Source organism: Cucurbitaria berberidis (assembly GCF_010015615.1).
Source record: "Cucurbitaria berberidis CBS 394.84 unplaced genomic scaffold K460scaffold_7, whole genome shotgun sequence".
Taxonomy (NCBI): Eukaryota; Fungi; Ascomycota; class Dothideomycetes; order Pleosporales; family Cucurbitariaceae; genus Cucurbitaria; species Cucurbitaria berberidis.
In genome coordinates this window covers 121855-133092 of record NW_024468941.1, presented here as the reverse complement: position 1 = coordinate 133092, position 11238 = coordinate 121855, and the positions used below count along the sequence as shown (strand labels likewise).

The 11238-nt window shown below is 50.0% G+C and overlaps 7 protein-coding genes across 7 annotated transcripts in view; 2 read left to right on the top strand and 5 right to left on the bottom strand.

Annotated features, from left to right (window-relative positions):
• Positions 1–246, bottom strand: part of K460DRAFT_203035 (uncharacterized protein) — a 1064-nt gene extending 818 nt beyond the window's left edge. The window contains exon 1 of the mRNA XM_040927197.1: positions 3–246. The gene's annotated coding sequence lies outside the window, so the exon portion shown is untranslated. The remainder of the gene's footprint in view (positions 1–2) is intronic.
• Positions 247–1709: 1463 nt separating this feature from the next.
• K460DRAFT_399132 (uncharacterized protein) lies at positions 1710–3822 on the bottom strand (the record flags this gene model as incomplete). Its single annotated transcript, XM_040936228.1, has 3 exons — positions 2734–3822; positions 2473–2537; positions 1710–1873 (listed from the first exon to the last, which is right to left on the bottom strand). The coding sequence occupies exons 1-3, from the start codon at positions 3612–3614 to the stop codon at positions 1710–1712; spliced, it is 1110 nt and encodes a 369-aa protein (XP_040782678.1). The 5' UTR covers positions 3615–3822.
• On the top strand, positions 3810–4823 carry K460DRAFT_203236 (uncharacterized protein). Its single transcript, XM_040927199.1, has 3 exons — positions 3810–4244; positions 4291–4388; positions 4434–4823. The coding sequence occupies exons 1-3, from the start codon at positions 4005–4007 to the stop codon at positions 4672–4674; spliced, it is 579 nt and encodes a 192-aa protein (XP_040782677.1). The 5' UTR covers positions 3810–4004; the 3' UTR covers positions 4675–4823.
• A 468-nt stretch (positions 4824–5291) lies between these two features.
• K460DRAFT_203072 (uncharacterized protein) lies at positions 5292–6750 on the bottom strand. Its single transcript, XM_040927198.1, has 2 exons — positions 5974–6750; positions 5292–5617 (listed from the first exon to the last, which is right to left on the bottom strand). The coding sequence occupies exons 1-2, from the start codon at positions 6698–6700 to the stop codon at positions 5604–5606; spliced, it is 741 nt and encodes a 246-aa protein (XP_040782676.1). The 5' UTR covers positions 6701–6750; the 3' UTR covers positions 5292–5603.
• A 1429-nt stretch (positions 6751–8179) lies between these two features.
• On the top strand, positions 8180–8791 carry K460DRAFT_359835 (uncharacterized protein; the record flags this gene model as incomplete). The annotated part of the gene is made up of 1 exon (XM_040932222.1): positions 8180–8791. One exon carries the CDS (start codon positions 8180–8182, stop codon positions 8789–8791), a length of 612 nt encoding a protein of 203 aa, XP_040782675.1.
• Positions 8792–8962: 171 nt separating this feature from the next.
• On the bottom strand, positions 8963–9965 carry K460DRAFT_202512 (uncharacterized protein). The gene is made up of 2 exons (XM_040927195.1): positions 9404–9965; positions 8963–9358 (listed from the first exon to the last, which is right to left on the bottom strand). The coding sequence occupies exons 1-2, from the start codon at positions 9710–9712 to the stop codon at positions 9134–9136; spliced, it is 534 nt and encodes a 177-aa protein (XP_040782674.1). The 5' UTR covers positions 9713–9965; the 3' UTR covers positions 8963–9133.
• Positions 9966–10219: 254 nt separating this feature from the next.
• K460DRAFT_410718 (uncharacterized protein) lies at positions 10220–11224 on the bottom strand (the record flags this gene model as incomplete). The annotated part of the gene is made up of 1 exon (XM_040937406.1): positions 10220–11224. One exon carries the CDS (start codon positions 11222–11224, stop codon positions 10220–10222), a length of 1005 nt encoding a protein of 334 aa, XP_040782673.1.
• Between the last annotated feature and the right edge of the window lie 14 nt (positions 11225–11238).

The window sequence follows — 11238 nt, the reverse complement described above, 5'->3', positions numbered from 1 at the left end:
GCGGTGCCATGGATGAAGGAGGCGGCGGTGCCATGGATGAAGGAGGCGAGTTAGCTGTTTTCTCCGTGCGTAGCAGTGCCACGGATGGAGGAGTCGATTTGGGATTCAACTTGTATAACAGTAACGCGATGATGAATACTAAAGAGGATATGAGAATAATCATTGCGAAGACCTTAGGAAGCAGAAAGGTTATCTTGTCGGATATTGCAAGCCTTGGGAAGTCCTTTGACTAAATACTTCTTGCTTCATTCATTACAGGCCGGGGCGGGGGGATGGTCCGACCGTACAGTGTGCTGAGCATGCCTTGATCATGCATGAGACCGCTCTCGACTCTGCAGTACCCACTGAAGATACCAGGGGGATGGGCCTGTGCAGATATTAACTTCAACCTATCGCACGAGAAAAGCTGAATCACTGTACCTATCACATCGGGATGGGCTATTAATCCCTACAGAAATTGCTAACCTTCTACTACGCCATGTCAGTTTGTGTCACCATGCAAGCATTAAGATGAGTTGGAGTAACATACCATTTGGTTGGGTGAGAGTTGTGGTATTCCCAGGGGTTGGAGATTTGAGAAACACCTTGGCGTCTTCAGCACCTTTCAGATGTATCATGATTTGCGAGTACTCCAGGCGGGCGTTATTCGGTCCTTGTGATTGTTTAGAACTGAAAGTACAAGATAACCCGCATACTCGCCTCGCAGGTCGCTGCAGAAGCTTGAGTCCTTCTGTGATGGAGGGCGTTACAGGAAGGCAACCGGTGAAGGACGCAGAGGCGGTAAGGCAACCTGCATGATATCTTATGAACCTCCACCAATTTAGGGAATCGCCGTAAATAGGCATAGCTTGGGCGCATGCATAATGCTTGCTGTGCGTCAATAGCGCACCGGAATTTGCCTTCTTTCGGGCCCAGCGCTCGACCCACACGAGTCGAGGCGCCCCAGAAATACGTTTGCATGAAAGGCATCGTTGTTCATGGCCAACGCCAGGTTCTGAATGTCTTGCATGGCATACTGCAAAGAAGTGGTGGGTATCTATATCCGTTCTATAGCGGTTGATCAAGCGGTCGATCAAGCGGTCGTAGCGTATTTATGTTCAAGTTCCAAGAGAGCCTGTGATCCGCTGATCGTGGCGTCAGTTCTGCTCCCGCATGCATCTATTGAAGAGAAAATAAATCTCCATTAGTGTCGAAGGCTGAAGGATTCGTAAAAGTAATTTCTTGCATGATGCGTGCAAGGTTCCGGGATATTGTTAGAAACACTCGCTGCTAGGACACAGCAAACGCCGACCACGAAGAGGACAGCTGACCCATCTTCTATGGCACTGACATTTGTGAAAGAGGCTGAATTACCAGCCAATTGGCATCGGGCCTCGTTTGAATGCCATGTGTATTGAGTTTTTAAGCCCGTAGGCCTGATCGAACGGGTAGAGACGGGGTTGAACCTCTGAGGCATTGCAGCTAAGTATAACTCGAGCGTACAACACTTTGAAGTCCCTGTCGTTCACGCAGTATCCCGACGCCTGATGTTCAATAACGTGTTCCATCATTATGTCGTCTCGCCCGCACCTTCGACATGTCGTATGTCGCTTAAAGTAACCTTCTGATACTCCATCTAGAGGGCATCAGGAAGTGGTCGCAGTTTCGTGGGGAGAGGATTAAGCATTCCTTTAATGTCTATTCGATCGACGTTCGCCATTGGTAATGAATTATGCATGTAAGGAAGACAGCTGGAATCCAATGATGAGGAACTGGAAAGGGAGCTTCACATGAGCCCTGTCCGCCAGCTCCTGGCGGCAAGAACCCTTATAAACAGCCGTGGAAGGTATGATGACCCTATCGCGCTCAACATGGACAACCTCCAAGTCGAAGCCTTCACACGGGTCAATATTTTGAATACAAAGAGCATCGAGAGGCTTAGGCCTAACGCCCAACAGATTGAAGTATCAGATGACGCCTTGACAAAGCGCGACCAGGCACTGCGCGATGGCCCATTTCCAAAGTGGTGAAAACTGATAGAGAAGAGCAGAAATGCGCCAATGCGGCAAACGTTACTAAGCATGCCAAGTCTCGCGTAACCAATGAAAGAAAGCGCACAGATCATGTCTACAACACGTCACTACAGCAGTCACATTCGCAGACCTTCTGGAGCACTTCGGCTGTGCCGCAATTTTGTCACGCGATGCAGTCTACAGTAAATGCACAGATAGACTTTACACACCACTCTGGACTTGAACAGCTTGTGATACAAGTGCGGGACAACCGATTGAAACAATATGCTCGCGATATACCCATTGAGCTTCCAAAATTGCATGCGTCCTTTGACATTACAGCGCGCAAGGAGATTCGTGAGCTTGTGGAAACTACAAATAAGGTACTGTCCCGTCTTTTACAAAAGAAGAGACCTCGCTCACTTGTCAAGGACAACATGCTAGCTCATTGCTTTGGAGCTGTGCTCGGGCCTGGACTTACTGTCTTTGGTGGCCCATACTCGTACGCCTGTGTCTTCCTCGACCTGATAGACAATCCGATATACACTGTTGGCAATTACCCCCAGGCATTCGTATCAAACAATCTCATTTCCGCACATGGAATGCCACTACAAATCGATGTTCGGACCGGACGGCTAGTGCTTATGGTATATTTGTTTGAGGAAAAGGCCAAGGAGAAGGATGAAGTTCGGCCGGTGGGCCGATGATCTCGTATTGAGGGTATGGGTGGATGGTAGCATACGTCCAGGGTAGAGGAGTAGAGAATGGCATCTGAGTATGATGAAACTGGTAGCTGCCGGAAGGAACCTTCTCATAATCCCGAAATGCGCCTAATTCCGGCGATACATTAGTTTTCTCCGACTGTGAAACGTGAGACGAGCTGCGCCTCCTCTTCGTGGAGGGTTCAAGTTCGCGAGACCCTAACGTCATCTCTGGGAGTTGTGCCGATACCAGTAGCTCCTTCGGTAGAGTGTGGGATGCTTGCGTAAAGTATTTCGAGAGATATTTGTCATTATCAATACAGGGTTGTATGATGGACCTCAGGTATGTACCAATGACAGCCCAATGGCTGCCTGTGCGGAACATGGAATCGAAATTCTCTTGGCTCAGAGACCCTTTAAAGGTAGGAGCCAAAAAAAATACGAAATCCTGTTGGGCGCTCGACAAGGTTGTGAGGTTGAGAACTTTGCCATCCATAGTATTTAGCTTGTTCTTCTGTGATTTTGAGAGCGAATTCCACCCTCTCCTGTATGTACCTATGTCTCGATAGCCCCATAGGGCCACCCATTCCTTCAGGTTGTGCTTGCACTTATGGAACAGCGCTTCCGATTCTGCATCTGGCCTGCCTTCCATGTATTCTACTGCGTTGTCGACGGCAATCTGGAGCTGTATGCTTGCGTTCTCTTTCGATCGGGAGTTATCGTTCGATGGTAACGAGCTTGTGTATCGAGTATATTCGACGAGAACTTGTTGTATACGCTTCTGGAGAGCTATGAGTGCAGCCATGCTGCATTGAACTAAGATGCTCTCTAGCGGCGCTTTCATGAAGAGCTCCAGAGATGAGCATATTGTGTTGCCAGTGCACTGGTCGTCGGCGTGCGGCGAGGATGGTTCGAGTGGCATCGTGAAAGGCTTGCAGTAGGTACTGAGGGGGGAGAATGGTGGGATGTTCGTGTATGAGGCTAGGGGTAGTTTCGGGGGATGGGACGACCGCGTAGCAACATGCGATAAGGAGGTGTCGGGCGCTTGCGCAAATGATGGAATGTGCCGCCCAGGCTGCAAGCTCTTTCAGGGCTGCGGGCTCAAAGAGCCCGCAACCCTCCCCTACCTTATGCATGGCGCTAGACTACAGTGGTAGCTCTTGACGTAGTAACCAATGAGCAATAAGCAGGGTAGTGTCAAACCCACAGGTATTACAGCAGAGTCAATGCCGCTTCTGAGTCCCAGACGACTATAAAGGAGGGGTCATCGGCGGCTTTCTCTCACTCGTTGACTACATCCATTTCCATCACTATGAACCTAGTCGCTATCCTTTCCGTGATTAGCACAGGTGTCGTCTTTTTATTTTGTCTTGCACAACCGCTCGCACACTACTGCGTTCGGCGCAGGCACTATAGCCCACATTTTATGTTATTTTGTCTACCTGTGCTTATCATGTGCGTAGTCACGATCTCAATTGCCGTCTCTGGCCTTTCCCGCTACAGTCCCTCTATGAGCATCTTGATCTTGTGCTTTCTCGCACTATTAGATTGGGTAAGAATACTATGCCCATCCAGGAAACCTAGCTAATATATCTAAGATCAGGGAGGTTTCCTGGACACGGAAGCTAGTCACAGGTTTTTGCTTTCTGTCTTGTTGTCTTGTATCTTTTGGCATTTTGATGGTATACTATACGAAGTACGTTTCTCATATTCCCGCTTAACATGTTCCTAATTGCCCTAGTCGCGCTGCGATATTCTCGCAGTGTTTCCAGCTGGGGTTTATCATTACCCTTCTCCTTTCATATGCACTAATCGCCCGCACATATGGATGGGCGAACTGGCACTACTGGACCTACATTATCTGTCTGGTTATGGCTGCTGTTTTTGTGCTGGTTGGCATCTGGGAGCCAGCATTGAAACACAGCTATATATATATCCCCGCGGTAAGTCATCGGAAGTGGTCACTCATGGAGGAGTCCTAATATAGAACAGGCCTTGTGCATTGTGCACTCTTTCATCGGGTTAGAAGAGTTGGCGCAGACTTTGGATCCTCAGACGTCGGATACTCAGACGTCGGATATCACAGAGGGGGGAATTCCATTGCATTACTTCTCAAGATTCGATGACTGGTGAATTGACCGTTCTTCCCGGATACCGCAAGGATCAGAATTTTATTTGGTGCTAGACGATTTGAAATACTCTGATGCACAATGTAATCGAACTCAAGCGTAATCAATAGTCCAGACGTTGCAGTGAGGCTAGCGTAGTTGGAATAGCAATTATCCATTTCCCTGTATTTCAGGACGTATCAGGTCAACTCCGCGTTCCCACTCTTCCAGAGCAGTCTCGGCTGGCAGCTTATATGGGAGGCTGCATGATGCCAGCGGGCCATAGATGAACTCGTGAGTTCCTTTGGAAATGTCTTCCTCAGATATTGGATTGTGCCGCTCGTGTGACACCGGGATACCTGGCAGATACAAGCGTGACAGAAAGGTATCCAGGGGCTGAAATATACTGGCGCCGCTAAGTTTGTGGCGTCTGATCCTTCAAAGGGCGCCCAATAAGCATTCGTTTCCGTCACGTTGCAAAAAGCAATGCAAAGCTAAGATCTGAATAAGGTTCATTTTGCATATCTGCCCCTCACATTTTCCCAGAACGAGGCTAAATGACAGTGCTCTTCTTCTTCTTCTTCCTTTTGGCGTGTGTGGTGGAGTTCTCAGATGTCGAATCCTTCATCTGCGCCATCTTCCTTTTGAGATTCGACTTCTGTTGCTTGGAGAGGTCGTTCATATTCGGGTCCTCGATGGTGGTGTCAGACCCATTATCGTCGTGACCCGCCGCGCCGGGCTGGATTGCAACAACAGGAGCCTCAAAGTAACGGTGGTCAAGATATAGCGGCACACCGAAAAACTCATTTAGCGCGTGATAAATCTTCCACAACTTCCTTGGCACGCTAATCCATCTTATCATAGCATGTTGCCCAAGCCACCCAACCGAACCCAAGGGGTATACAGTTTGGAAGTCATAAATATTGTCGAATTTCCGGAGGGTAGTCGTAACGTCCAAGGGATATACAGATTGGGGCGCCTTAGTAAAATCGAATTGCTGGAGGGTAGTCACAATCTCCGAGGGTTCGCAACGCAACACCACTCGAGCATACAATACCTTAAATGCCTCTCCACCTACGCAATATCCCCCTCCGAGATGGTGATGCATTGTACCTGTTGGTATATCCTCTCGTCCGCATCTTGCGCAGACGAGGAAACCTTGCCCTGATTGGCCTTGAGTAGCCATGCCAGATATGGGCATCCCTTCGTCCCGAGGATTGTTTACAATGTGATCGGGCCGTGTGGAGCTCGAATTGTTTTGTGGTGTATGGTATTGCTGGATGGCACTGTTGTAGTCTTCCCGAATATTGCGAAATCGATCAGATTCTGAAGCTGGCAGCGATTGCTGAACCGGTAGAACATTGAGAGCAGGCCATTCAGTGGGAACGCATCGAGGAGCCCTTCGGGAATATACATCGACATGCTGGTATGGACCGCCGTATTGGATTCGTGGTAGCCGTTTGACTGCCGGATGCAAAACCGGGAGCGTTCTAGAGGCGTGGATGGAAGCAGAAGGTACTATTGGGGCCATGGAACGAGTGGGGTTGGCGATCGTGTTCGTCTTTGTGCCATTTGTACCACTCATAGTGACTGAAGTGGGAGTGGTCGACTTGTGAAAGGCTGCTGTAGGGAAGTTCGCAATGACGTTCTCAAATGGTGGAGTGATGCGCTCTGTTCGGTCCTCTCGATTAGACTGAAGCTTCTTGGACTGGTCCTCTTTGTGTGAACGATTCTGCGCGTTGAGCAATGAAAAGACCTTCATCATTGCTGAGAAAGCTGATAGACTTGTGACTTGATAAGAGGTTGGACGAAGCAAATAGAGACATATGTAGAGTACACCTCGGCGTCGCAGCCGCAGCCAGAATCCGCGCGTGGTTGATTGGTCTGAAGTGACAGCCATACACTACTACGCAGGCATGCTTGACAGGGGGGTAGCCGACATTGGCTTGACAGGGGGGTAGCCGACATTGGCTTGACAGGGGGGTAGCCGACATTGGCTTGACAGGGGGGTAGCCGACATTGGCTTGAAGGGGGTAGCGAAACATTGGCAATTACCAGCGGCTACACAGCAGGTTCTGGGAAGCAGTGTGAAACAGCAGATCTTGCGATTGACTCTGCTGATCCTTCACCGGCACTTAAAGCACCTTCACAGAACAGCTAGGGCGTAGGCGCTTTGCACATCCTCTGATCCTTCACCCCGAAAGGCACACCTGATACACTTTCTTGCTTCAAGACTCAACGTGTGTATCAAACATTTCTACGATGCCAACGGGATTCATTTCGAAAGTGAATAAAGTCAAGTTCCATGATCTTGAGTATGGTGGGCGAATATCAATTAAGATTTAGAGAAGATTGACTGAATGTACGTGTAGGCTGGAGTCTGACTCCCGAGACGGATCGTATGGACCCCGACTGCGTGCGTCGCCATCCAATCCTTCTGGCTTTTTACATTCTAGCCTTCTTCTTGATCTTCGGACCCATCATATATGTCATGTATGATTGAAGCACGGCCTCAAATGGGGCCTCAAAAGCGGCAGAGGGAGAAGTACGTGGCAATTCCGAACGGCATCACAACTAGAGAGAACACCGAAGGTCAATAGTGTACGCGAGCTAGCTCAGAATGCATGTGTTTTTTATCTACATGCCACTCCTTTTGGGCCAGAAGACGCCGTGTGAAGTAAAGCTTGCCCGCTGGTACAGGCGCTGCGTTGTCGCTGGTCTCTACCATGCCTGGTCAGCTTCGAAGATGTACTCCAGTCGGACGGCTAGGTTATTTGTTATCTAGGTTCGGTCTTCCAATCCTTCAAGGGGTGCCCCGAGCGCGACCTCCGGCGAGTACGCAGCTGGATGCGATAAGAGCCCGATATGAATGCATCCCAAGGTGAACGCATGCTGTGAAACCATGTGCAGCTAGTATGAGGCAGTATGCACATCGCGATTGGTGCTACATGTGCCAGTGACGCAGAAGAAGAAGGTGCGTACCCCGGACAGCAGACGGAATGCAGTGATGAGCGCCCGAGGCGGAGGGATACACTTCAATGTGGAGTACCGAGGCCATACCCATGAGGCACGGCTTGGAAGAAATGGGCTTGAATGAGATTGGCAAAGGCGCTTCGATCCGCTAGTTCACAAATCAGCTGACGCACTCATCGGCAAAGCATATATTAGAAGGGATCGCAGCCAAAGACGGCTCCCCCCCTGCAGTCCCTTAGCTTTGACTCCCCGATCGGCCAGCCACCCAGACTATTTGCGTGTCACGTCCACTCGTAACTTGATTTGACACCGCGGATATCGGCGCAGCTTTGCACAGTCACCGTCACGCGCTGAGCATCAATTCGGCCTGCCACAATCCCGGACACCATTGCCCCGCTTGGCGAACATGTCGCGCCCCGGCGACGAGATAACATCTGATGACGCTCTTACTCTGGCGCTTCAAGTCGTTCTATCGTCAGATCTTTCCGTCGAGCAATGCAGTGCGCTGATTGCTAAACTCGAAAAGAATGGAAAAGCACAGGTGGCCGACATCGTTGCGAAGACAACAGCAGCACATGAAGGGCTTGTCGATTTGTCCAATTGGGCTCCAATGAAGCTGTGGCAACAGATCAAAAACTCATTGACGGCATGGGAGATTGCCTGGTACTCTAATCTACCGCAGGGCAAAGTCGGGAAGTATCGCCGCAGCCTCTCAGCGACTCAAAGACAACTTGCACAACGTAACCTTCCAGCAGTCGACCTTACCGCCCTACCGACTATACAGTCTGATTTCGTTTTTATGCTAGCTTACGCCGGGATAGAGCCTCTTAGTGCCGATGTCCTGGATGCAGTATGGTCGAAGTGCTCAGCCTACGCTGCCACTGGCACTAGGATCAGATCACTTATGGAAGCCTTCATGAGAGGCGATAAGCACCTTGGACGGTGGGTGGACCAACCATCAAAGAAGCGGTCGCAATCAGAGATTGAGGGAGAGATGAACGGAATACAAAGTGAGTAATCTGCCATAATCTCAAGGCTAAAGCTTATGGGAACAAGTTGCCAGCAACAAGAAACGACACCATACGGATCCCACTGTCCCTCCCCCGTTGTCAGACCTGTCGCCTATGTATCCAATACAGAACAACCTTCCTTCATACAGCATCTCAAGCAAAGATTACAACAGTATAGAGGGGGGAACAAACAACTACGACACAATGGTGGGCAACAATGTCACAGACAATGGGATAAACCCAGGTGTGCTTAATGATGCTGGATTGAATAATGGGGGAGCGATAGGAAACCTTTTCCCATATGGAGTTATTGAGAGCATTCCGAACTCTGAGCTTGGTCCGTTTTCGAGTTACTTCTTCCAGCCGAATACTACGGACACAAGCCTCCCGCCTTTAACTTCGACAGCGAGGCCCTGGGGGCCATGAAACAGGATTGAATTGCCAGGGTCTTTTCCTCCCACGACGTATTCAGGACGATCCACCGAGTCGACGACGACGATGGTGTACGAGTACGGCCCAGAGAAGACCGTAGTGCCGGGTCCGAGGACTGCACCAAACACATGAGAGAACGTTGACTTGATCTGTAAGCTTCATTCATAGGGCGAATTTGAATATCCCACCTCCGAGTTGTTCTTCATATATGTAATAATTTCCGTGTGTCTTTCAACGTTGAAAGTGATATACGATGACTGAATTTCGACAGTGCGCGCAAATTGTTGCAACGTATCACCTTTCAACTTCGATACTAGAGTCTCAAGCTCCTTCGACGAGCTCTCTGCCTGCCCTTGTTTCGATGACTGCATTGCGCAAACAGGAAGCGATACGGTGCGGATGTACATAAGGATGATTTGTGACTGCGCAGAAACTGACGTGGCATGAGCAACTCCATGATCCGTGCGGCCTAGAGAGCGCGTGACGAAGCTTGGCATCTTGCTGATTGGCTGTCCCGAAGGCACTGCTGAATATGAATTGGAATGTGTTTATTCCAGTATTTTCGAGGATGAAGCAACTTTATGGTTATACTGTAGAGAAGGTGGCGCTTCAGCCTTGTGCCCTTGTGCCCTTCCCCCGTGCAGGTGGCGGTAGGTTGCCAGGGATCGAGTAGCTTACCGGTCAACAGTGGGCTGTGCTCCCAACAGCTCTTGGGAGCATAGTCACCGCTTTTCAACGCCACATCCCAGGCACAATGCCTGCACAGGTTGGTTAAGCGAACGACTACCCATCAACCCTACTCAGACGTCAATGTGGACTCGCAATTCCTTTGCTTTGAAGATCGCAAGCGTTCTCAAGCTCAGTGCTATCGCCGATGGTGTTCCAACATCAGGATAAGCATCTCAAGAGAATGTAAGCCTTTTTTGATGATTACGTATATATTAGATACAGAGATTGAATACAGGAACCTTTCCGCTCCGCTTCCCACCATGCACATGGTCCGACTACCTCACACTAGCAACGCGGTCCATGTACCTTCCGCGATACTTTACTGCCCGATGTCCACTGCTGCGGCAAGCCGTGTCTGTTCGCAGTCCGAAATGTCGGTCGTATACATGCCTATGCAGCCGGTATCTTCCCTTCGCGGCGAGGCGCGCGTTAAGCCTGGCCGAGTTTCCAGTGTGAGAGAAGCGAGGTAAGGAATTAGGTAGATGAGGTTCCGGTGTAAAGTGGTCTCGCTGAAAGTAATTGTTCAGTTCTTGAACCAAATCGGAAAATTGCGGCAGTTGGCTTATTTGTCGCACCCATCCGAGCGTGTTGGGGCACTTCGGCCCTTCGCCAATGTTGATGCCCAACTCAGACGCCAGGGAGGATATCTGAATCGTAGAGTATGTTGTTACGTTGTCGGTCTCTCTATCAAAAAGTTGTAGTGAACTGCTGATATTCTGAGGTGTAAGTCCTAAGACAACTCGGGCATATGAAACCTTAATAAGGGTTGTGATGAGTGCCTCCATTGACCGAACGGTTTCATCGAAGGGACGATGCATTCGCCGATCGAGGCACTTTTCATAGATGTTTCGCAACGTGGTCTGGGGCATTGTGAAGGCTTCGGCTTGTGGAGTAGGTCCGCTGGCAGGCCACAATTCGAATGGTTGGTAGAAAGGCATGTTGCGTGTACCGTAGCGCACGTGAAGGGCACAACATGATAAAGTAGAAAAAGAGGAGCACACTGTCAGGGGTTTGCCACCGTAACTAGCAATTCGTCTGTTGCTATCTGCCAACCCTAGCTGTACTGGGGGGGAGCCGCCAACTAGGGAGAAGCCGCCAACTGGGGGGGAGCCGCCAACTAGGGAGAAGCCGCCAACTGGGGGGGAGCCGCCAACTGGGGGGGAGCCGCCAACTGGGGGGGAGCCGCCAACTGGGGGGGAGCCGCCAACTTCAAGTCTCCCGCTTAGTCTTTCCGTCTTTATGCTCATGTTCGAGTACACTAGGATGGTATGTAGTGACATGTCCGCAAAAAGAA